The sequence below is a fragment of the Scyliorhinus canicula genome, chromosome 12 (genome assembly GCF_902713615.1).
Source record: "Scyliorhinus canicula chromosome 12, sScyCan1.1, whole genome shotgun sequence".
NCBI lineage: Eukaryota > Metazoa > Chordata > Chondrichthyes > Carcharhiniformes > Scyliorhinidae > Scyliorhinus > Scyliorhinus canicula.
In genome coordinates, this window is record NC_052157.1 from 29,824,901 (window position 1) to 29,848,750 (window position 23,850).

At 46.1% G+C, this 23,850-nt stretch overlaps 1 protein-coding gene across 7 annotated transcripts in view; it reads right to left on the reverse strand.

Annotated features, from left to right (window-relative positions):
- The window catches only part of cgnl1 (cingulin-like 1), a 174,069-nt gene that overhangs the window by 98,341 nt on the left and 51,878 nt on the right, over window positions 1-23,850 (reverse strand). For all 7 annotated transcript variants that reach the window (XM_038813300.1, XM_038813302.1, XM_038813298.1 and 4 more), the window contains 5 exons: window positions 21,245-22,938; window positions 18,067-18,146; window positions 10,267-10,375; window positions 284-403; window positions 57-205 (listed from right to left, as the gene is read on the reverse strand). In XM_038813300.1, coding sequence (XP_038669228.1) covers window positions 57-205; window positions 284-403; window positions 10,267-10,375; window positions 18,067-18,146; window positions 21,245-22,906 — 2,120 coding nt within the window. In that variant the 5' untranslated portion in view covers window positions 22,907-22,938. The remainder of the gene's footprint in view (window positions 1-56; window positions 206-283; window positions 404-10,266; window positions 10,376-18,066; window positions 18,147-21,244; window positions 22,939-23,850) is intronic.

A 23,850-nucleotide genomic window follows, 5' to 3' on the forward strand; every position in this document is an offset into this window, starting at 1 on the left:
CTCGGAAAAATCTTCCGGTTTCAAAGATTGTTGGAAAATCAAACCCGTCCACTTACTCTTCAAGTTGGTTTCGAAGCTCTTTATCGGTTTTTGCCAGCTGCTCCCTTAAACGATGGTTTTCTTCCAAAATGTTTTCCATTTCCTGCTGCAGACTTTTCAGGTCAGCTTTGGTCCTGTCCTTTTGTTCTGCGGTGGTCTGCTGCTTCTGAAACACAAGTGTGAGTTGTCAATGTCCATGGCACCTCAGACAATGCAACAATGATCCCCAAGTTGCTGACCGTACCAGTCTTTCTTCATCCAGTTTTTTTTGCAGTTGATCGGTTTTCTTTCCCATTTCGGCAGCCTTCTTTTCAAGCTTGTTTTTCTGCTCCAACAGTGCTCTGTATTCAGATGCAATGTCATCCTGAAAGTCAAGCATTAACGAACATAAGTGGAATTGTTCAGTTTGCAAAAAGTAAATTCCTGCTAACTACACTTTTATTAGAATATCTATTCACAGATCTGTCAATTAGTAACAATGAATAAAAAACACGAAGACTGCTTTGAAAAAAATCGCCACAACCTGACAAATATTAACATGAATCCAACAGCACACGCTTAACAGTGAGGGATTCCTTCCACACACACATCCTCCTCCTCCTCCTCCCCCCCCCCCCCCCCCCCCCAACACCACCCCGATGGCATTGAAGTGCAAATAAAGCCTGTGGGGAATATAGGTGTGCTTCATGCTAGATAGACAGGCAAGGGCTTCATCCAGCAAAGATCCCGGATCAAACTGTGAGTTTGATAACGTGGCAGAAAAGAGGAACGCTACAAGGAAGATGATGGCCTAAAATAAACGACTTACTGAATACCCTGAAGGGAGGAAGTCAACTCCATCATAGGAATGCCTCTTCGCCAAACCCCTCGTTTATGAACCTCGATTAACCAGTTTGTGGTGAGTAAGCTTGGTATGCGACATTGCATGCAAACGTCACAAACATAAAAGCTGCCTTATACAAGTCTTTCCACCACACAGGATAACTGCTGCTGAAAGGTATTATCTGGAGGCCTGGTATTAGTCCCAAGTTCTCCCTCCCTCCTCTGTCTCACTTTTCTCCTTTAAGACACTTTGTGAAACCAATCTCTTTGTCCAAGCTTGTAGTCATCTGATCTAATATCTCCTTGTGTTGTGCGGTGTTATATTTTGCTTATTAATGTTCCTGTGAAGCGCCTTGGCATGCTTCAAAATTCGTGGACTTTCACGACAGAAAAACTGTTGCCACACCTGGACCCATTCCGCTACCATTAAGGGGCTAGCACTGGTGCTGCGTGGAACACTATCGATTCCAATACAAAATGGTGCCGGATTCGCCGGGTCGTGTTTGGCACTCGGGAGGCTGACAAGCTGCAGCCGCACATACACATTACACCCCCCCACACACACTTATACCAGCCAATAAGATGACACTGGTTGTGCTGGACTGCGCCCATACAGCTGACGGGTCGACTGGGGCCAGGGTGCACCTAGAGGGGGATGCCCGGGGGGGGGGGGGGGGGGGGGGGGGGGGGGGGGGGGCACACACAGACCCGTGGCGCTAAGTTCAAAGTGGGCTCTTAGCGGTGTGTGCAGCTGCATGGCTGCCTTGCAGGATGCGGCAATGATGTTCATCCACCCGCAGCCCACCTCCTGGCAGCCCACCTCCTGGCCCCTGGCCCCTGCCCCCCCCCCCCCCCCCCCCCCCCCCCCCCCCCCCCCCCCCCCCCCCGGCCCAAGCCGTCCGGCCAGCAGCACAACTGTCAGCACACTATGGCGATGTTGGACACTTTCCGCATCCCCTCTCTCTCCCTCAGCAGCCACGCCGGTTTCACCATTTTTAAAAGTACAAGTGAACCGTGCTGTCGGGAACTCAGACCAGAACATCGCAGAGGCCCCGGAGAATATTGGGCCGGGCCTGCTAATAATATGCAAATGGTGTTTACTGTACATGCGTTCCATTATGCATTGATTCTGCTGTCGAGGGACTGGAGCGTTAAATCAGTGCCTGTCACGATTTTGGAGTCGGAACCAATGCTCCGCCCAATCGCCTTTCCCGATTACGTCGTCAGCTAACGGAGAATCCCGCCCACTATCTAACAAAGAGTCATCCAGACTCAACATTTGCTCCCTTCCCCCTCTCCACAGACATTGTTAAACCTGCTGAGATGAACCAGCTGCTCAGAATACAGGAGGGAGATAGAGAATCTAGTGGAGTGGTGCAGCAACAACAATCTCTCCCTCAATACCAGCAAAACTAAAGAGCTGGTCATCGACTTCAGGAAGCAAAGTACAGTACACACCCCTGTCAGCATCAACGGGGCCGAGGTGGAGATGGTTAGCAATTTCAAATCCCATGGGGTGCAAACTCCAAAAATCTGTCCTGGTCCACTCACGTCGACGCTACCACAAAGAAAGCACAACAGCGCCTATACTTCCTCAGGAAACTAAGGAAATTCGGTTTGTCCACATTAACCCTTACCAACTTTTACAGATGCACCATAGAAAGCATCCTATCGGGCTGCATCACAGCCTGGTATGGCAACTGCTCGGCCCAGGACCGCCAGAAACTTCAGAGAGTCGTGAACACCGCCCAGTCCATCACACGAACCTGCCTCCCATCCATTGACTCCATCTACACCTCCCGCTGCCTGGGGAAAGCGTGCAGCATATTCAAAGACCCCTCCCACCCGGCTTACTCACTCTTCCAACTTCTTCCATCGGGCAGGAGATACAGAAGTCTGAGAACAGGCACGAACAGACTCAAAAACAGCTTCTTCCCCACTGTCACCAGATTCCTAAATGACCCTCTTATGGACTGACCTCATTAACACTACACCCTGTATGCTTCATCCGTGCCGATGCTTATGTAGTTACATTGTATATCTTGTGTTGTCCTATTATGTATTTTCTTTTATTCCCTTTTCTTCCCATGTACTTAATGATCTGTTGAGCTGCTCGCAGAAAAATACTTTTCGCTGTACCCCGGTACACGTGACAATAAACAAATCCAATGAGATAGTCAAGTATTTTCTGTTTTTGTTTTCTATCTAAATATAAGTTGTTGGAGGCTGTCCAGGGCAGTGCTGAGAGACCCCCACTGGCTGCCGTTGAAGATCTGCCCCTTAAATAAATGGAACCACAGCTCGATGGATGATGTCATGCACATGTTGTGACCAGAAGGATAGTGGAAAAGCGTTCCCATATTCTGTCACTCATGAGGAACTTGAGGTATCTGCTGCCCACTTGCTCAAAACTGAAATCTACAGTGACTAATTATTCTCCTTTCTGGCAAGTGAGAGGGCAAGATGACGGTAAGGGCCTTTTTGAGTCGAGGTGACTTGATGGTGGCATGTCTCACATCAATAGCTTTCTATAACAGACTCGGTAATCTGATAACAGAGGCAGCCTACATGTCTACAGTACTCGGACTCTCAGTGCTTGGCTCACAAATAGAACCAGGGGGAGCAGGCACATCTCTAGAAGCTGGAGTTATTCCCACCCGCCTGCAGATAGCCTTAGAAGCAATGTGTAGGGTGGCTCTGATTAGATAAGGTGGGCGGCTTATCAGTGCTGCCTGCTGATAAACTGCATAGTTGAACTCCCTTATGCAAATTTAGACATTCTTGATCTTTGGCTCTGCTAACTTGCATCCAAGATAAAGGTATATCCTCAGGGATATGCACTCCAGATCAAGGAAAGAGAAATTCTGCCTCTGTATGTTTCACAGTGGATATGTTTTGAGGCTCACATATGGTAAATAGATTTTCACATCTCTCATACCCAGGGGACAAAAAACAATTCCTGGGTGGTCAGGGAGAGGGTGACAAGACTAAGGCGGTATGGTGGTGCAGTGGTTAGCACTACTGCCTCACGGCGCTGTGGACCCAGGGTCGATCCCGGCCCCGGGTCACTTTCCATGTGGAGTTTGCACATTCTCCCCGCGTCTGTGCGGGTCTCACCCCCACAACCCAAAGATGTGCAGGGTAGGTGGATGGGCCACACTAAACTGCCCCTCAATTGGAAAAAAAGGAGCAACGAATCAACATTTTATGTTAGATTGTTTTGTCTTCCGTGTCCATAAGAAAATCTAGAGCTGGAAGGTTCAACATGCTTTGGAATGAAAATGCTTTGGAACAGGTCTGTGTACTAATTGAAGGAAGGATTCCAGGAGCCACTTTGAAACAGCCAGAGGTAAATCAGGATGGCAGTTCTGAATTACCACTCTCCCCCACCAACGCCCCCCCCCCCCCCCCCCACCCCAATCAGAAGAAATTCAAATGCACACAAAGTTCCAATTCATGCATTTGACTACCTTTGTTAAGTCCCAAACTGTGCAACAACAAATCAAAAAACAACGCAGCAAACTGACTTAAACAGAAGCTAAATATTGTGGATGCTGAAACTTTGAAAATTCAGGCGCACGGTCACTGGCCTGAAGTGTCAACTATGTTTCTCTCTCCACAGATGCTGCCAGACCTCCTCAAGCATTTTCTATTTCTTTTTTCAGCAATTTGACTTGCATTAGGTTTGTTCGAAGTTCAGCTGGAATACTAGCTGATTCCATGAATGGACTCCAAAACCTTTAGTGCAATTAACAAAGGCAAATTGTATTTCCATTGTAGGTTACTTTCTGACAGGAGACTTCCATAACACACTTACGACACACAGCTGAAGTGTAAAAAAAAGTCCCTCTAATTCAGTATCATGATTGTGGTGGAAATATCTTAAACTTTGTTCACACGTCGCTTTAAGTTGGGTGCTCTTTCCAAGGGCTGGTGCAGACTTGATGGGCTGAATGGCCCGCTTCAGCACTGTAGGGATTCTATGATTCTTTCAGATTTAATATGGCATGCTGGGTTAGCTAACCTTAGCTGGGTGGCAGTACAGGTGTGATAACTGGCACGGATCTCATGTTGATCAGTATTCAATGACCCATGAGGTAAAGTGGTGCCCCTTGTGGATTTTGGGCAGGGATAGAATCAGAACTGCCTTTGATACGCCCACTCCCCACTATGAACCCAACCCTCTGCTGCCAATGCCATGCCCCTCCACCCCACCCTCCCTGCAAACCCCCCATCTTGCCCTCCCAATATTTACTGTCTAGGTTCATATATAAAAAGTGTATGTTTGAGCAAGGCATGAGAGGATAACAGGCATACATGGAGTCAACACCATTAGGAGAGGAAGAGGAAAAGGAAAGGGCATAAAAATAGAAATCAAAACCAGTGCATACAATAATATGTTAATCCCAAGAAAAATTATTTTAATCCTTCAGAAATCTAATATGAGGCATGAACAGGTGACAGGTGTATGCTTTGATGTTTGTTTTTACCTTGCACAATTTGGCATGGGAATGGAACTCGATTTTAAGAAATGCTCTTGACCTAGAATCAAAAGAATTGGATAGCATAGAAGGAGGCCACTCAGCCCATCAGCTTTATACCAGCACTTTTGAAAAACAATCCAGTTTAGTCCCGCTCTTTCCCCAGATCCTGGCAATTTTTTCCTCTTCGAGCATTTATCTTATTCTCTATTCAATTTGAAGCCATCACTTCATCAGGCAGTGCAATCTAAACAATAGCACACCTTATCGAAAGAAACAAAATTTATTGTTGGTTGCACTGCCAATCTGTCGAGTAAATTCTGCTTCTAACAAGAAAGCAAGTCTTCCTAATGAGAGACCAAAGCAAAGAAAACCTCATTAACACACACTCACAACTAAGGATCTCCTCGAAACTCCAATTTATCAAACTCCAAAGGCCATGAAAGTCTCTACAGAAGTTTTTCTTTCTTAGTAAAATGTTCCTGTCTTGTATAATAGCCGGGATGTGTACAGAGAAGAACAATAACTTGATTAGACCAAAACAGCAATAACACAGGAACTGCAATGACAAATACAAGCGTGCTATACCACCTGTCTCTTGTGGAAAGATTTATGCAAAGAAACACCTTTGACCACAAGGCCATCAGGAAGTGGTCAACACATAACGTCCCAGAGGCCCTGCAGGAAAAGGAGATGGTGGATCTTGTCGGATGGTTCCCGGAGCAGACTGTCAAGCTAATTTGGCAGAATGCCTCATCACCAGAAATTAAAAACAAACATCAAGACCGAGTGTGGCTGGTGGCTTCCTACACCCTGGTCTCATCCCATTGGATTCCTACATTGGAGAAAGAAGCCATTCGGCCTATTGAGCCTGCACTGACCCTTCGAATGACCACCCTACCTGGGCCCAATCCCCTGCCCTGTAACCCAAGGGGCAATTTAGCACGGCCAATCCAGCTAACCTGCACATCTTTGGACTGTGGGAGGGAACTGGAGCACCCGGTGGAAACCCACGCAAACATGCAAACATCACACAGTCACCCAAAGTTGGAATCAAACCCGGGTCCCTGCCGCTGTGAGGCAGCAGTGTTAACCACTATGCCACCTTGCCGCACGTTATCTTCAAGGTGACGGAGGTGGGGAAGAGATCACTGTCCATCTCCTTGTGGAATGTGCCATTGCAAAGAAGGTCTGATGAGAGACGAGGTGGTTTTAGACGGGTTTCACCCTGAACATCTCCACGATTCAGAACTCTGTGCTTCACAGGCTGTTCCCAGGGATGCACACCGAGACAAACGTCAGCAGTTGCTGGAGGATCATTAACTTGATGAAAGATGTTCGTTGGTCTGCTCAAAACATCTTGGTCTTCCAGTGCAAAGAGTTGCCTATGACTGAGCGTTGCAGACTGGCACATTCTAAAGTCCAGGACTATGTGCTGAGGGATGCACTAAATCCTGGGGCAGCCGCCGCAAATAGGAATTGTACTGCCAACAGGAATCTTACAGGAATTTGGGGTTCCAAGTATTATCATATCTATTTCTTCATTTCCCTACTGATTTCCTTAAACTTTCCAGTTCACTAACTGGGGATGATATCAACTATTGCTGAGATTCTGTAGTCGAGTGCAACATGACATCTTGCTAAAATTTCCTTTTAAAAACAACAGCATAGCAGCTCATGTATCATTTCATGTAAGGGATATTCAGGTGTGAAGAGCTAGAATTGCCACAGCTTAAACTGCTACTGCACTGGATTGGAAAATAAAGCTCATCTTATGTCTGACTACATTCTGCAGGGCAGTACGGTGGCACAGTGGTTAGCACTGCAGCTTCACTCCGCCAAGGTCCCAGGTTCGATCCCGGCTCTCTGTCCGTGTGGAGTTTCCACATTCTCCCCGTCTCTGCATGGGTCTCAGCCCCACAACCCAAAGATGTGCAGGGTAGGTGGATTGGCCACGCTAAATTGCCCCTTAATTGGAAATAATGAATTGGGCACTCTAAATTTATCTTAAAAAAATGTCGGACTACATTCTAGAGCATCACAGAGTAACATGACTTCCAATTCATTGTTGGAAACAAACACCATTAAAAATTCATCAATGTTGAGAACAGAATTTTATGTTGAAAAAAGGACTTGAAGCATCAAAAAGTTCAATTCATCAAAATGGCCTGTATTTTTTTTTTTAAAGTGCTGCAATTCAAAGATTCAGCGATTCACAGAATACTACAGTGCAGAAGAGGCCCTTTGGCCCATCGAATCTGCACTGACACATGAAAGACACCTGATCTGCCTACCCAATCCCATTTGTCAGCATTTGGCCCATAGCCATGAATGTTAAGACATGCCAAGTGCTCATCCTGGTACTTTTTAAAAAGTGAGAGGTAACTGGCCTCTACCACCCTCCCAGGCAGTGTGTTCTAGACCATCGCCACCCTCTGGGTAAAAAAGCGTTTCCTCAAATCCTCACCTTGAACTTGTATCCCCTCGTAACTGACCCCTTGTCGAAGGGGAACAACTGCTCCCTATCTATTGTCCATGCCCCACATAATCTTGTACAGCTTTATCAGGTCATCCCTCAGTCTTCGCTGCTCCAGCGAAAACAACCCAAGCCTATCCAACCTTTCTTCATAACTTAAATGTTACATCTCAGGCAACATCACTGTGAATCACCTCTGCACTCGCTCCAATGCAATCACATCCTTCCTATAAAGTGACAACCAGAATTGCACAAAGCATTACAGCTGTGGCCTCACCAAAGTTCTGCACAACAATTTAGCATGGCCAATTCGCCTACCCTGCTCATCTTTTTGGGTTGTGGGGTTGAGACCCATGCAGACATAGGAAGTGAGACGGTGCCAGGATCAAACCTGGATACTGGATCGAACCCGGGTCCTCGGCTTCATGAGACAGCAATGCTAACCACCGTGCCACCATGTTGCCCCTACCCAGCTAATCTTTGTATCATCTGCAAACGTACTGATCCTATCCCCCACCGTAATCTATGTCTTTTATATAAATGACAACCAATAGGGGACCCAGCTCAGATTCCGGGGGTAGGCCACTGAATTCTGGCTTCCAGTCACTAAAGCAGCCGTCTGTCATCATCCTCTGACTCTTACATAGAACATAGAACAGTACAGCACAGAACAGGCCCTTCGGCCCTCGATGTTGTGCCGAGCAATGATCACCCTACTCAAACCCACGTATCCACCCTATACCCGTAACCCAACAAACCCCCCCTTAACCTTACTTTTTAGGACACTACGGGCAATTTAGCATGGCCAATCCACCTAACCCGCACATCTTTGGACTGTGGGAGGAAACCGGAGCACCCGGAGGAAACCCACGCACACACGGGGAGGACGTGCAGACTCCTCACAGACAGTGACCCAGCCGGGAATCGAACCTGGGACCCTGGAGCTGTGAAGCATTTATGCTAACCACCATGCTACCGTGCTGCCCTCGTTACAGTTGAGCCAATTTTGAATCCACCTCATCAAGTAACCCTGTATCCCATGTGCATTTCCCTTCTTTATAAGTCTCCTATGTGGGACCTTGTCCTGACCAAAATTCCTCCCTCAATGGAAGATGCTTGTGGTGGTTGGAGGTTCATCATCTCGGCTCCAGGACATCACTGCAGGAGTTCCTCAGGGTAGTGTCCTCGGCCCAACCATCTTTAGCTGCTTCATCAATGACCTGCCTCCCACCATAAGGTCAGAAGTGGGGATGTTTGCAGATGACTGCACAATGTGCAGTACCATTCACGACTCCCCAGATAATGAAGCAGTCCGTGTCCAAATACAGCAAGACCTGGACAATATCCAGGTTTGGGCTGATAAGCGGAAAGTTATATTTGCGCCACACAAGTGCGAGGCAATGACCATCTCCTACATGAGAGGATCTAACCATCGCCCCTTGACATTTGATGGCATTACCATCGTTGAATCCCCCTCAATCAACATCCGACGGGTTACCATTGATCAGAAAATGAACTGGACTAGCCATATTAATACTGTGGCTATCAGAGCAGGTCAAAGGCTAGGAATCTTAAGGCGAGTAACTCACCTCCTGACCCCCCCCCAACCAAGCTCCACCATCTACAAGGCACAAGTCAGGAGTGTAATGACATACTCTCCACTTGCCTGGATGAGTGCAGCTCAAGAAGCTCGACATCAGGCAGCACGGTGGCGCAGTTGCCTCACAGCGCTGAGGACCTGGGTTCGATCCCGGCCCTGAGTCACTGTGTGTGGAGTTTGCACATTCTCCCTGTGTTTCAAAAATCTCAACACCATCCAGGACAAAGCAGCCCGTTTGATTGCTCTCCCTTCCACAAACATTCAAACCCTCCTCCATCAACAAACAGTGGCGGCCGTGTGTACCATCTACAAGATGCAGTGCGGTAACTTGTTGAGATTCGTTCCTGAGATAGCTCCCTCCAAACCCATGACCACTAACATTTAAAAAGGACAAAAGCAGCAGATACCTGGGAGCCCCACCACCTGGAGGTTCCCGTCCAAGTCACTCACCACCCCGACTTGGAAATATATCGCCGTTCCCTTACTGTCGGTGAAATCCTGGAACACCCTCCCTAACAGCACAGTGGGTGCATCTACACTTCAGGAGCTGCAGCAGTTCAAGAAGGCAACTCACCACCATCTTCTGAAAGGGCAATTAGGAATGGGAAATAAATGCTGGCCTAACCAGCGATACCAACATCCCGTAAATGAATTTTAAAAATCAACATGGATTAATGAGTCATTTATCATAATTGACTGCCACACATCAGAAAGAGTGTTGTAATCGTAATCGACTCCATAAATGCAAATTCTTTAACTTCTGCAAGAAAATGTTAATGCTACAATCAGGTTTAGTCGGCGATGAAAGATTAAGGAATAATACACTTAATCCACAAGAGCGACCGTACCTTTTCATCCTTCTGTTCTTTCACAGCGTCTGCATTCTTTGATTTCAAGGTCTGGATTTTTTCAAATACTAAATTGACTTTCTTTTTCGTGGCATCATCATCACGACTCCTGAAGGGAAGACAAAGTTTATGCAACATTTCGCAACAAGTGCCCTGTCGATGCTTGAACAAATGATCGACGCAGAGTCTCAGCTAATAATTCATTCCGGCAGGTACACTTAATAGGAATTAAGTTGGGATAAGCAAATTATTCAAATGACTTATACTATTTTGTCAGGTAATGGTTTCCGACAGCACAATACAGCAATCTAAATTATAAGGTATATTTGATAAAGTATTCCTGTAGCTCGGCCAAAATATTGCTGTACTCGCATTGGCACTTGACGCAAAACTAAAAATAAATGCCTTGTGTGACTTTAAGTTGATTTATCAAAATTGAAGCCAGCTATAGAAGCTTTTAGAAGTGTTCGCAAACAATTCCGAGATTTACAATCAAAAACCAATATTGAAGGGTTATTATTCTCAGAAGATAAGGTTTTACCTTGCTATGGTATAGCACTGATGCTATGGAGGGCCGGTTTAGCTCAGTGGGCTGGACAGCTGATTTGTGATGCAGAACGCGGCCAACAGCTTGGGTTCAATTCCCGCACAAGCCAAGGTTATTCATAAAGGCCTCTTTGTTTTTAAATTTGAAGCCCCCAATTCCTTTTCTCCCCAATTAAGGGGCAATTTAGCGTGGCCAATATACCTACCCTGCACACCCCCAGGGGGGCTTTAAATGGGAGGGGGGGGCTACTTCACCGGAGGAGGGGGCCACGACCGGGGCCCACCAATTGGCGACCCCCCCCCCCCCCCCCCCCCCCCCCCCCGGCCTACCTCCTTCTGCGGCCGACCCCAGAACCCCAGCGCCATGTTGGTGAGGGGCCGGCACGAGTAATAAGTTCCCCGCGCATGCGCAGAATGCCGCGGCCCAACTGCGCATGCGCGGGTTGGACCGGTGCCCATTCGGCACCGCGTAGGGACGCTGGAGTGGCGTGAACCACTCCAGCGCCGTGCTGGCCCTCTGTGGGGGCCAGAATAGGTCGCACCCAGGACCTGTTCGCGCCGTTGTGAAATGTGATGCCTTTCACGATGGCGTGGGCACTTAGTCCTGGGAGCGGAGAATACCGCCCGATACATCTTCATTAAAATATTGATATTGAAAACAGTGTCAATACTCAGAGCCCAGCTTTCCTTGCAGATATGAGAGAAAGAAATAAGCATTTAACGAAAATTCCTCGGCGTTCTCACGAGGTGATTTCTAATTTCAGTTTGACAGAATCATTTTATAATGCCTAGATTATTTACTGTGTGCAGAGTGTTTTTTTTTTAATTTAGAGCACCCAATTATTTTTTTTTCCCCAGTTAAGGGACAATTTAATGTGGCCAATCCACCTAACCTGCACATCTTTGGGTTGTGGGGGTGAAACCCACACAGACACGGGGAGAATGTGCAAACTCCTCACGGACAGTGACCCAGGGCTGGGATTCGAACCAGGGTCCTCAGCACCGTAGTCCCAGGGCTAACTACTGTGTCGCATGCCACTCCACAGAGTGTTTTTTAAAATAAATTTAGAGAGCCCAATTCATTTTTTCCCATTAAGTGGCAATGTAGCGCAGCCAATCCACCGACCCTGCACATCTTTCGGTTGTGGGGGGTGAGACCCACACAGACACCAGGAGTATCTGCAAAGTCCACACAGACAGTGACCCAGGGCCGGAATGGAACCCGGGACCTCAGCCGCGTGAGGCGGCGCCACCGTGCCAGCCCAAAGTGGCTCCTTCTTTGATTCAGTATCAATTTTCTTGTTTGACTTCGCTCCTGTGAAGTGCCTGGAAGGCGGCGCTAAAGCTGCTCTATAGATACAATTTGTCGTTACTCCCTTTCACACCTGAGGGCTTTTAATTTTAATTTACAATTCAATTACTTATTGCCCTGTCCTCCCGATCTGGAACGTTCTGCCTTCCTTTGAGTTATTAGCATGATTATAAAAGCCTTCTGTTTCTCTTCCTTACAAATCCTCGGTGAAGTGGCAGCCTGCATGATGCTGTGTCAAGGTTTTCCTGGTGTGCAGGGATATTTATCGCACAACATGAGGTTGTCATTTTCTCTCCCCCTTTCTCTGGGCAGCAGGTATTGTGCTAGGAGAGCACAACAAAAATTTGTATTTATACAGTACCTTTAATGGAGAAAAACGCACCGAATGCACGTCACAGAGATATCTCAGAACCAGAACGGAAACTTTATATCTGGCAACAAAAAGAGTAAATTCCATTTACACTGGCCGGGTGCTTACAGACGACCAAAGAGGTCGACTGTTGCCCAGGAAACCCTTTTTAAAAGGAGCCCAATGTATAACAAGAGAAAATTTACAGCACAACAGTTGGGCCACAAGGACAAGACTGTGTGCAGTTGTAAGTGCTCCACTATGGAAGGGAGCATAATTATAGATTTACCAGAAGGAAACCATAGAGTGGCGAGAGATTTTAGGCAGTGGGACTTTTACCCCTGGAACCGAAGCACAGATTCTTTGGTGGGAATTAGGATAATCAGTGCTTAACACCATTATCGGGTAAATCAGAGAGCAACTTTTGGCACCAAATCGTGCATGGTGAAATACGGAAATTGAGAAACTGTCTGCCCCTCCATAAGCTTCACTGCACAATAACCTCACAAACAGAGGGCTGTGAAGTCGCGATACCTACCCACTAAAAATGTCACAAGAAGTTGGAGCTTATCCGTTCAATTTTTTTTAAAAATTAGAGTACCCAATTATATTTGTTTTCCAATTAAGGGGCAATTTGGCCAATTCACCTACCTTGCACGTCTTTGGGCTGTGCGGGTGAGACCCACGCAGGCATGGGGAGAATCTGCAAACTTCACACGGGCTGGGATCGAACCCGGGTCCTCGCCAACGTGAGGCAGCAGTGCTAAACACTGGGCCACCGTGCCACCCATGAGCTTATCCATTCAAGTGTAAGCCAATTTTTTACGTGCTGCTACCAAACAATTTCACTTTGGCTATTTCTCCATGATCTCCTCTCTGCCATTAGTCAGCATTCCTAATCTTTACCTGCCCCCTTCCCTCAACCCATTTATTTTATTTTGATTTGCCGGAGAAAACTTGCTTTTCTCCGAGTTTCCTGTTCTAGCCAACAGTCCACGCTCAAAACATTAACCTGTGGGTTTTTTTCTCTTTGACAGGTACCCTAAGACCAGTTGCTTATTTCACACATTTATTTCATATTTTCTGCAATTGCAGTTCGCCGCTTTAATCTGTGGGTTTCTTAGATATTTGTACAAGGGTACAGACTGCGATCAGTTCCAATAATAACCACAGCAAAAGAGGTTTAAAGAAACACACACAAGCATTTAAATTATTGAGGTGTCAAGTTGAAATGTTGACAGATTTTGAAATCTTTAGCATAAGCTGGCATTTCCAGCTGAGGGTGAATTGTAACCAAGTACTTCAAATTAGTTTTCCTAGGGAGGATTCTTTACCGTAAATGTTGCATGCAATTAAACCAGATCGCAGCAGAAAACATGCAGTATATTGTACAGAGAGGTTATGGCACAGTAGGCCATTTGGTCAGTCAAGCCCATGGTCGCTCTCTGTAATGGCGATGCAGCTAGTCCCCCATCCCATAGACCAGCATATTTTCTCCCTGCAGCATCTTATCCAATTCCCTTTTGAAAGCCGCGTTTGAATCCTCCTCGGCCACACTCTCAGGCAGTGCATTCCAGATCTGAACCACTCACTGTGTAAAAAAAAAAACTTTTTCCTGATGTCGCTGTTGGTTCTTTTGCCATTCGCTCCAAATCAGCGTCCCGTGGTTCCCCCCTCCCCGCCTTTTGCCAATCAGAACAATTTCTCCCTAATTACTCTGTCTAGACCCCGTATGATTTTGACCATCTCCATCAAGTCTCCTCTCAACCCAAGGAGAGCAACCCCAGTTTCTCCAATCTAGCCACACAACTGGAATTCTTCATCCGGAAAGAATTCTCGTCAGTCTTTTCTGCAGACTCTTTGAGGCTTTCGCATGCATCTGAAAGTGTGGTGCCCAGAATTTTGCGTAATATTCCAGCTGAAGTCAAACCACCATAGCTGATTTGCTTTTCTACTCCAGGCCTTTTATTAATAAAGCTCAGGATCCTATAAGCCTTATGACCCACTTTTTCAACATGCCCGACCACCTTCAATGATTTGCGCACATACACCCTCAGGTCTCTCTGTTCCGGCATGCATGGAATTGCTCTTCCTACTAAAAGGTATCACATCACACTACTCTGCATTAAATTTCAACTTGCCAAATATCCACCCATTCCACCAGCCTATGGCCTCTATCACTAACCTCCTCACAGGCCACAATCCCTCAAAGTCATCTGCAAATATTGAAATTGTGCCCTGTACACCCAAGGCTAGGTCATTAATACAGATCAAGAAATTAAAAAGTCCTCGTCTTGAGCCCTGGGAAATCCCAGTGTAAACCTTCCTCCAGTCTGTCAACAATTGTTCACTGCTACACTCTACTTTCTGTCGCTCAGCCAATTTTCTATCTATGGTGCCATTGTGCCTTTTATACCAGGGGTTTGCTGATAGATAAACTGGTTATGTGGCACTTTATCAAACACCTTTCGGAAGTCCAGGTACATACAGTATCAATCTTTGAACCTATGGAAAGCAATTTTTGAAAAAGAGGATTACACCAATGCCTTAACATATAAATGTGTGAGTTGGAGTGTGCCCGAGACAAACATATTGGGCGAAACAATTTGGGTTGGTAGAGCCCGTATTTCCCCCTGCATAGTGTTCTCGGGGTTCCAAAACAGTGTACACGACACATGTGCACACTCCTGACAAGCACCCCTTTGACATCACCTCGGGAAAGGCCTTCCGTATGGAAGATCTCAAGCCGGTGCTGATCTCGGCTAAGGCAGCACGTAAGTCGCCACAATTTGCCTCAGCATCGCTGGGGCTACAGCTACGTGTCAAACAAGAAGGAAAAGCAGCCAAATTCCTACCATCAATCGTTACTGAACGTCGACTGAACTGATATATCTTAGTCAAACAAACTGATGAGACGCACCGTCATGGTTCACCACCAATAAATGGGCACCTGTGCCGAGCTGTCATCCTTTATAAATCTGTATCCCTACATTCTCCCCGTGTCTGCGTGGGTCTCACCCCCACAACCCCAAAAAGATGTGCAGGGTAGGTGAATTGGCTCCGCTAAAGTTGATCCTTAATTATGAAAACAAGAAGAATTGGGTACTCTAAATTTTTTTTTTTTTAAATGATTCTGTATCCCACCATCAGTAAAGGAGTGGAATAAAGTTACCAGTCAAATGACTCAACACTGAACACTGAGTTCAGAACACTCTGAATCCGGTTTGTCAGCAGAATATATCAGAAGGTCTCTTTTATGCTGGATTAAGTTTCCATTTAAATAAGGTTACATTTGAAAGTAATCAAGACAATTTAAAAATTAACTATAAATACCATTGAATAAAAAAACCTGCAGGCGCACTTCAAGTTTGCAATCGAAACATGGGAGTCCAACTTTCTTAACTCAAAGCCGCTTCATTCAGATTATCTGATCATTTTAATTTTTGAGGAATGAATTTTGCTGCACTATTTACAACAATAACTTAGACTTTGGCTTCGCAAAGTCCAAGGGGTAGTTTTTTTTAAGGCTTAAAGTGAGAGTTTGGGGAGTGAATTCCAAAGTTTAGGGCTTCAATAGCTGATGGTATCGCCCCGAACGGTGGAACAATTAGAATTAGGAATGGGCAAGTGGCCAGAATTGGAGGACCATGGTGACCATTAAGTTGGAGGAACCTAAAGAGGAAGGGAGAGATGAAGCCACAGAAGGATTTGTAAACAAGGGTGATAATTTTAAAACTGGGGTATTCTGGATTATGAGCCAATGTAGCTCAGCTAGTAGACGGATGATGTTTGGTGCTGGTTAGGATATCTTTTGACTCTAGTAGTGTCTCGCTTCCTAAACTCCTAAATGACCTGGTTCCAATTTTTAGGCACTCCATGCTGCATCCCCTCCAAGGTCAACAGGTTTAACCAATAATTTGCCTTCAATTCCGGGGCCTTCAACTTTAGCTAACACTCTCTCATCAAGTACTTTATCAAATACCTTCTGGAATTCCATACAACTAACATGCACTGACATACCCAAGTTCACTGCTTTAGTCACCTCCTCAAAATTTAAATCAGCGTTGTCAGGGCTACACCTGCCCTTTGGAAATATTTGGTGGCACACTCTAATCCACTAAAAACTCTGCAAGTTCTTCAGTCACCCTCCCCTTAATTATAGACAATAGTAATTTCCCAACAACTGGATGTTAGGCTAACTGCTCTATAATTCCCTAGTTTCCCTTTCTAGCCTTTCTTAAGTAGGTGAGTACACATGCAGTATTCTAATAGTTAGAATGTCTGTGATGTTCTCAACCCCAGCAGGACCTAATAGTGCCTTGAGTAGTCCAGCCAGATCCGATGATGAATGATGGAGCCAAATGTCCACTACGTGCTTTCAAGTCTGTGTCCTTTCGACATGAGGCTGAAATGAGGGAAATATTCAAAAGAGCAACCAAGGTGAGAGAAATGGGCAGCGTGGTGGCACAGTGGTTAGCACTGCTTTCTCACAGCACCAGGGACCCGGGTTCAATTCCAGCCTTAGATGACTGTCTTTGTGGAGTTTGTACGTTCTCCCCATGTCTGCGTGAGTTTCCTCCGGTTTCCTCCCACAGTCCAAAGATGTGCAGGTTAGGTGGATTGGCCATGCTAAATTGCCGTTTAGTGTCCAAAAGGTTAGATGGGGTAATTGGGTTACGGGGATAATGTAGAGTGCTCTTTCAGAGGGTCAGTGCAGACTCGATGGGTCGAATGACCTTCTGCACTGTAGGGATTCTATAAAAGCAATGGTTTTAATGGGTACAAAGGCAATGTGGGGGGTGGGGGAGCGTTTAACTAAACAGATTGTTAGCTGAAGAAATATCATGATGAATGGAAGGTCAAAGGCTAGACAGTAGGCAATCTGAAAGTGCAGTAGTAAGTGACTTCCATTGCTCAGTTTAAATTATTGGACAAATCACTTTTTATAAATGCAGAAAATAGCTGAATTACTGCGGATGTTCATTTTACACAAATTTAAACTTGTACATTTCATTACTCCATTAAATATATAGCTACAGCCTTTGGGCTAAAATGTGTAAATGGAATAAGTTTAGCTGTAAACAAATTAAATAATTCACACTGGATTACAAGGATACAAAACAAAATTCTGCTCCCTCATTAAGCATTCACAGTTAAATCAACCTGTGAGCTGAATCTCCCCTGACACTTGTAAGATAAGTGCTCCTGGGTCATTGAATAATTAATATTTAAGCACAGGAAGCTCACAGGTACAATACACAAATAAATCGTAAAAATTCCACACAGACAAAAGCAGCATCTATTACGGAGATTAGGAGTTTCCAAACGGTTAAATATTTCTTCAGCCCCCAGTTTGTTTTATATGTGTCGCACAAAGCACTAAGGGATTCAACTGCACAACGTAACAACCTGGATCCGAGCGAAAATGAGCAGAGGATGTTTAATGTCAACAACCATCAAGTTCTATCTCTAAAACCATTTCTCTTAAGCTTCAATGATTTTGGAAAAATGTACATTTAATAAGGTTTCGAACATCAATTTCAAGCTTGGACAACATATGCAAACCAATATTTACGTTGCCTTGGATACCAACCCCACTTTAAGACAGTTGTAAAGGATCTCTTTTGCAGTCTCCTCATTCATTTGTTGGTCTTTCAGAAGGTCAGGAGTTACCTAAAAATGTTTGACAAAATTAAAAATGTAATTAAGTTGGCACGCTATTAAAACACACAAGTTTAATTTTTAATTCAGCTGATAACCTAAATAACCTTTAGGTAATAGCCACACTCCGAAATTTCAGCTATTTCAAGACCGTAATTGGAGCTTCAATTCAAGTGAATTTCTTTTATTCACCCATAGGTTGTGGGTGTCATTGGCTCAGCCAGCATTTATTTCGTAGCCCAAATTGTCCTCAAGAAGGTGGCGTTGAGCTGCCTTCTTAAACCGCTGAAGTCCATGTGGTGTAGGTACACCCAGGGTGAGGTTAGGGAGGGAGGTCCAGGATTTTGACCCAGCGACAGTGAGGGAGCGGCGATATATTTCCAAGTCAGGATGGTGGGTGGCTGGGAGGGGAACATCCAGGTGGTGGTGGCTCCAGGTATCTGCTGCCCTTGTCCTTTTAGGTGGCAGTGGTGATGGGTTTGGAAGGTGCTGTCTGAGGAGCCTTGGTGAGTTCCTGCAGCGCATTTGTTTTATCAAAAGCCCAGAAATTCCTGCCAATGAAAATACTTTCACCTTTTGCAGAAGCCAAGTCATTGGAAACGGATCACATGTTTGGGAACTCGGTATTTCTGAGGCTTGAAAAAAAAAAATGATCCAGATAATTAGTCCCACTAATTACTGAAGAATTTGAATTAATTTTTTTTTAAATCTGGAAATGAAAAGCTGATGCCAGAGAAAGTGGGGCAGCACGGTAGCATGGTGGTTAGCATAAATGCTTCACAGCTCCAGGGTCCCAGGTTCGATTCCCGGCTGGGTCACTGTCTGTGTGGAGTCTGCACGTCCTCCCCGTGTGTGCGTGGGTTTCCTCCGGGTGCTCCGGTTTCCTCCCACAGTCCAAAGATGTGCGGGTTAGGTGGATTGGCCATGCTAAATTGCCCGTAGTGTCCTAAAAAGTAAGGTTAAGGGGGGGTTGTTGGGTTACGGGTATAGGGTGGATATGTGGGTTTGAGTAGGGTGATCATTGCTCGGCACAACATCGAGGGCCGAAGGGCCTGTTCTGTGCTGTACTGTTCTATGTTCTATGTTCTAAAGTGGCAAGATGCTTCACATTGTTTGTTGATGAACCAGAACTGCTCCATGGTGAACACCATGTGGAGAAGGAATTGAATATAGCGAAGGCGCAGAATGTATTGCGAGTGGGGAATCTAAATGTTCATTACCATGAGTGGCTCAGTATTACCAAAACTGTTTGTCAAGTCCAGATTGGTGCGGCTGCCCAGACTAGGCTTGTTGCAGGTTGTGAGAATAACCTACTTGACCTCTATTTCAACAATCCATCTTTTGCTGGTATGTCAGTCCATGACAACATTGGCATAAGTAACCAATGTACAGAACTCGTGGGACCAAATCCTACCTTTACAATAAGGACACCCTCCATTATGCCATGTGACACCGAGCTAGGTGGGATAGGTTAACAACAGAACCATAGGTTCGGAAACCGGGTACCTATGATGATACAGCAGAATTGTACATCACTACAATCGGTAACATCATGACCTGGTTGATCCCTTATTCCTCCATCAAGCTAGGTGACTAATCCTGGTTCAACGAGGAGATGTGTAGGAGGGCATATTCTGGTCACACAGATCTAATATTCTACTCAGGGAGCCAGATCACCATGTGGACTTTCTATGGGAAATCCTCCAGAATGGTAAAATTGGGCAGCCTGTCACATTGCTGTTGCCATTCAATGGGGGAAAAAGATAGAAACGGTGGATTTGTTAAATGATGCAGTCACCCATCTGTGCAGAGCAAATTAACGGATATGGTAGGTGCCCTATAGTGTGGCCTGGGAATGGGAAGAAGTAGGTGATATCTTGAGTGCTACTGACAATGTCCCAATGCTGGATATTGCTGCAAGTCTCTTTGCACAAGATGAGTGACCACCTACCTTTCTTCTGGCATTGCCAGCTAACACTAGATTCAGTCGGTGGCGTAACAAGGAGTTTGGCCAGTCTATCCATGACTTGCCAAGTTTGTTCTTCTTTGGCTCCTTCTTTGAGAGAGAAACGCTAACAACAATCTCTATTGGAGTGACAATCAAATGGTAACAAAATAAGTGAGCCGTTGAGCTTCAGAGGATGACTTCAAATGCTTTAAATGGGAGAGCTGCAGTCACCGGATGAGAAACTGGAACCTTACAAGGCCAACCTTGCATCCTCCACCAACAAATATCGGCAACTTTACATCAAATTAGCCTGGTAATGGATCTCTTGGCCAATCTATGCTACAGTGCACTGCTGCCTATGAATATCAGCAAATTAGCATGGTGCATGACACATGTAGTGTTGATAGGGTCCAATGTTGGGCTCCTCGCAATGTTGGCAGGAGTCAACAAACTTTGGGGGGGGGGGATGATTCATAATTATTGAGCTGCAGTGCTCGTATCAATTAATTTTATTCCTTAAGATGAGCTTATTTGTAGGGGCAGCAAGGTGGCCCAATGGTTAGCACTGCTGCCTCACGGCACCGAGGACCTTGGTTCAATCAAGACCCCGTCTGGAGTTTGCATATTTTCCTATGGATGTGTGGGTCTCACCCTCACAACCCAAAAGGTGTGCAGGGTAGGTGGACTAGCCACACTAAATTGTCCCCTAATTGGGGGGAAAAAAAAGAATTGGGTACTCTAAATTAATTTTTTTAAGGAGGAGGCTATTTGAACATTCAGACACTACATTAACATCTCAGATCTAATATTATTTTGTGGATCTATGATAGCTGCTTCAACCCGAATTATAGCAACAGCAGGACAGTATTTACATAAATGTCCTCAGAGTCAAATACCAAATTAATGCTTAATGATACATCATGTTTTGTAGAGAAAGTATTATTTAAGGTGCCACATTCTCTTTTTTTCCCAAAACTTTAACAGCAAATTCATTATAATCTGTATCTGACATTTGCTATCCCAAAGCAATATCTCACCAGTTCCCAATGACTTTTCGACGGACACCCAGCATCTGCCAATACATCACTCTTAAGGTCATTGGGAATTAAATCATCCTTTTAAAAAAATATATATTTTAGATACTCACAGCTCGAATGCTTACCTGCAAATCATGATCACGGGCAGTTTGGCTTGTGTGAGCATTGCGTTGCTTGGAATCTGAACTCTTACTGATCCCAAGGTGGAAAGGGGTTGTTTTACTAGTGTTTAGTTGTGTAACAGAAGTTATCTCCTCCTTTTTGGCTTCAGTTTTATTGTTTGTACCTGGAGGGAGTGTGGAGGATTTACCAAAGATTCTCTCACTCTGTTCATGAGTCACACCACCATTCACTTCAGTCCCACCTGGACTCTTCATATAACCAAACCTCAGGTTTCCCTGGCTTTCTGCATGTTGCGTTTGACGCCTACCAAGACTACCAGTGGTAGAAGCATAATTGGCAGGCACGTTATCACAAGAAGCAGGGTTTTGTAAACTTTGTGAGGCAGAATTTTTACGGCATAACTGCGATGGTCTCAACAAATGTTCGTTTGATGTTCCAAGTTTTTTACTGTTTTGGTCGAGACAAGCAGAATTACCTTGCGATTGAAGTGGAAAAGCACTGTCTGCACTTCGGGATCGCCTTCGATCTTCTGGATCAATCCGGTTTCTCCTTGCAGACCTACCTCGCCGGGGCTGTCCTTTTGTTCCATCAAATTTATCAATCAATTCATCCACCCCAGGAATAGAGCCCGAGTCAATATCGCGACCAGTGCCTGGAAAAAAGGGAATGTACCTCCTGTTCTCGTGGCGGTTTACATTTTCGGCAGAAAGCTCCTCGTCTGGATCATCTGACCACAGCTTGTATGAAGGATTTAGCTTGTCTGAGCCTGCTGATGTTGGAGTTGAAGATGACGACCTTCGTGATCTGGAAGCATCAAAACCTCTTCCGGTTGAATCTTGCCGACGCAAAGGAAGCAAATCTGGCCGTGCTCTCCGAGAATCTTCTGAATCAGTACTAGTATTGTTTTGGCATCTTCGATTGGTGTTCAGTGCCTCCAGTTTTCTATTGGCAGACCCAGCAGCTTTCCTGGTGGGATCTTCCATGGTTGTGGTCTTACTGAAATAACCTTTCTCATCACTGGATTTTACTGAACTCGGCAGTCTTGTATCTAACTTATCTGGAAATTCAGACTTGGGTAAATGGCAAAATGGCTTGTCTCTGCTCCTCTCTGACAACTTGCTACTAGTCGGTGTTTGTTGGCTGATGCAGTTCAAGAGGCTCTTCTCCGGGTCATACGGCTTCAGGATTTCAGGGTGCTTTTGGAAATTTAGTAAGTTGCCTGCTTTTGTGTGTTTTTTATCAACCTCGATCTTCGAGGTTTCTACTGCTGGCATAGGCAGCTGTGGATAAGGGGATGGCTTAATTGAATTGTAGTGTAGTTGCTCTGGATAGGTGAAATGGCCATTATTGGAGAACCTATTTCCCTGTCCTCTTGCAAAGGGGCCAGAACCAACCTGAGACAAAGTTTGATCAAAGTAACCATTTTCAGGTGGAGGCTCAAACATTTGCAGATGTCCTTCCTGGTTGCTGTTCAGCACTACATATGGCTGCCCATCAATTCCCTGCACCCTAATGCTGACTCCGTAAGACCCCGATTTGTTACGGGCAGTCTGAGATTTTTGTGCCCGGGTTGCTTGCTCTTGTGCATCTTGAATAAACCTGATCTGAATTCCATAATCTCGCTGCATTTGTTTATCTTGAATAGCATCAATGTACGGCTCCATCGAAAATACCTCGCAATACGCAGGCCGGTCGACTGCAAATTGGAAAATAATCTCATTAGTGATCAGTAAACTACAAAAAGAGTACTTAGTGATTAAATGATAAATTTCAAGTACACAGCAAAACATCCCAGCTCTTTTATGAGTTGAAAATGGGTTGAATTTGAGGAGGTAGAGTGAAGGAAGCTAACTGGGTTCAGTCTAAAAGATAACGGGCGATATTCTCCCCTGCCAGGCGGGGCGGGGATTCACGGTGTAGCGGAGTGGCGCCAACCACTCCGGCGTCGGGCCTCCCCAAAGGTGCGGAATTCACCGCACCTTCAGGGGCTAGGCCCGCGCCGGAGTGGCTCCCGCTCCACCGACTGGCGCCAATGTCCTTTGGCGCCACGCCAACCGGCGACAGGGCTGGCCGAAAGGCCTTTGCCAGTTGGCGTGAGTCCGCGCATGCGCCAGAGCGTCAGCGGCCGCTGACGTCACCACCGGCGCATGCGCGGTGGAGGGGGGTCTCTTCCGCCTCCGCCATGGTGGAGGCCTTGGCGGCGGTGGAAGAAAAAGAGTGCCCCCATGGCACAGGCCCGCCGGCCGATCGGTGGGCCCCGATCGCGGGCCAGGCCACCGTGGGGGCACCCTCCGGGTCCGATCGCCCCCCCGCCCCCCCCCCCCCCCCCCCCCCAAGGACCTCGGGGCTTGCTCGTGCTGCCTGCTCCCGCCGGCACCAGAGGTGGTTTAAACCACGTCTGCGGGAGAGGCCTGACAGCGGCGGGACTTCGGCCCATCGTGGGCCTGAGAATCACCGTGGGGGGCCCGCCAACCGGCGGGGCGCAATTCGCGCCCCCGCCGATTCCCGGGTGGCGGAGAATTCCGTCCACAGCGGGGGCGGGATTTACCAAGGCCCCGGGCGATTCGCCGACCCTGCGGGGGGTCGGAGAATTCCGCCCAAGGTTTTT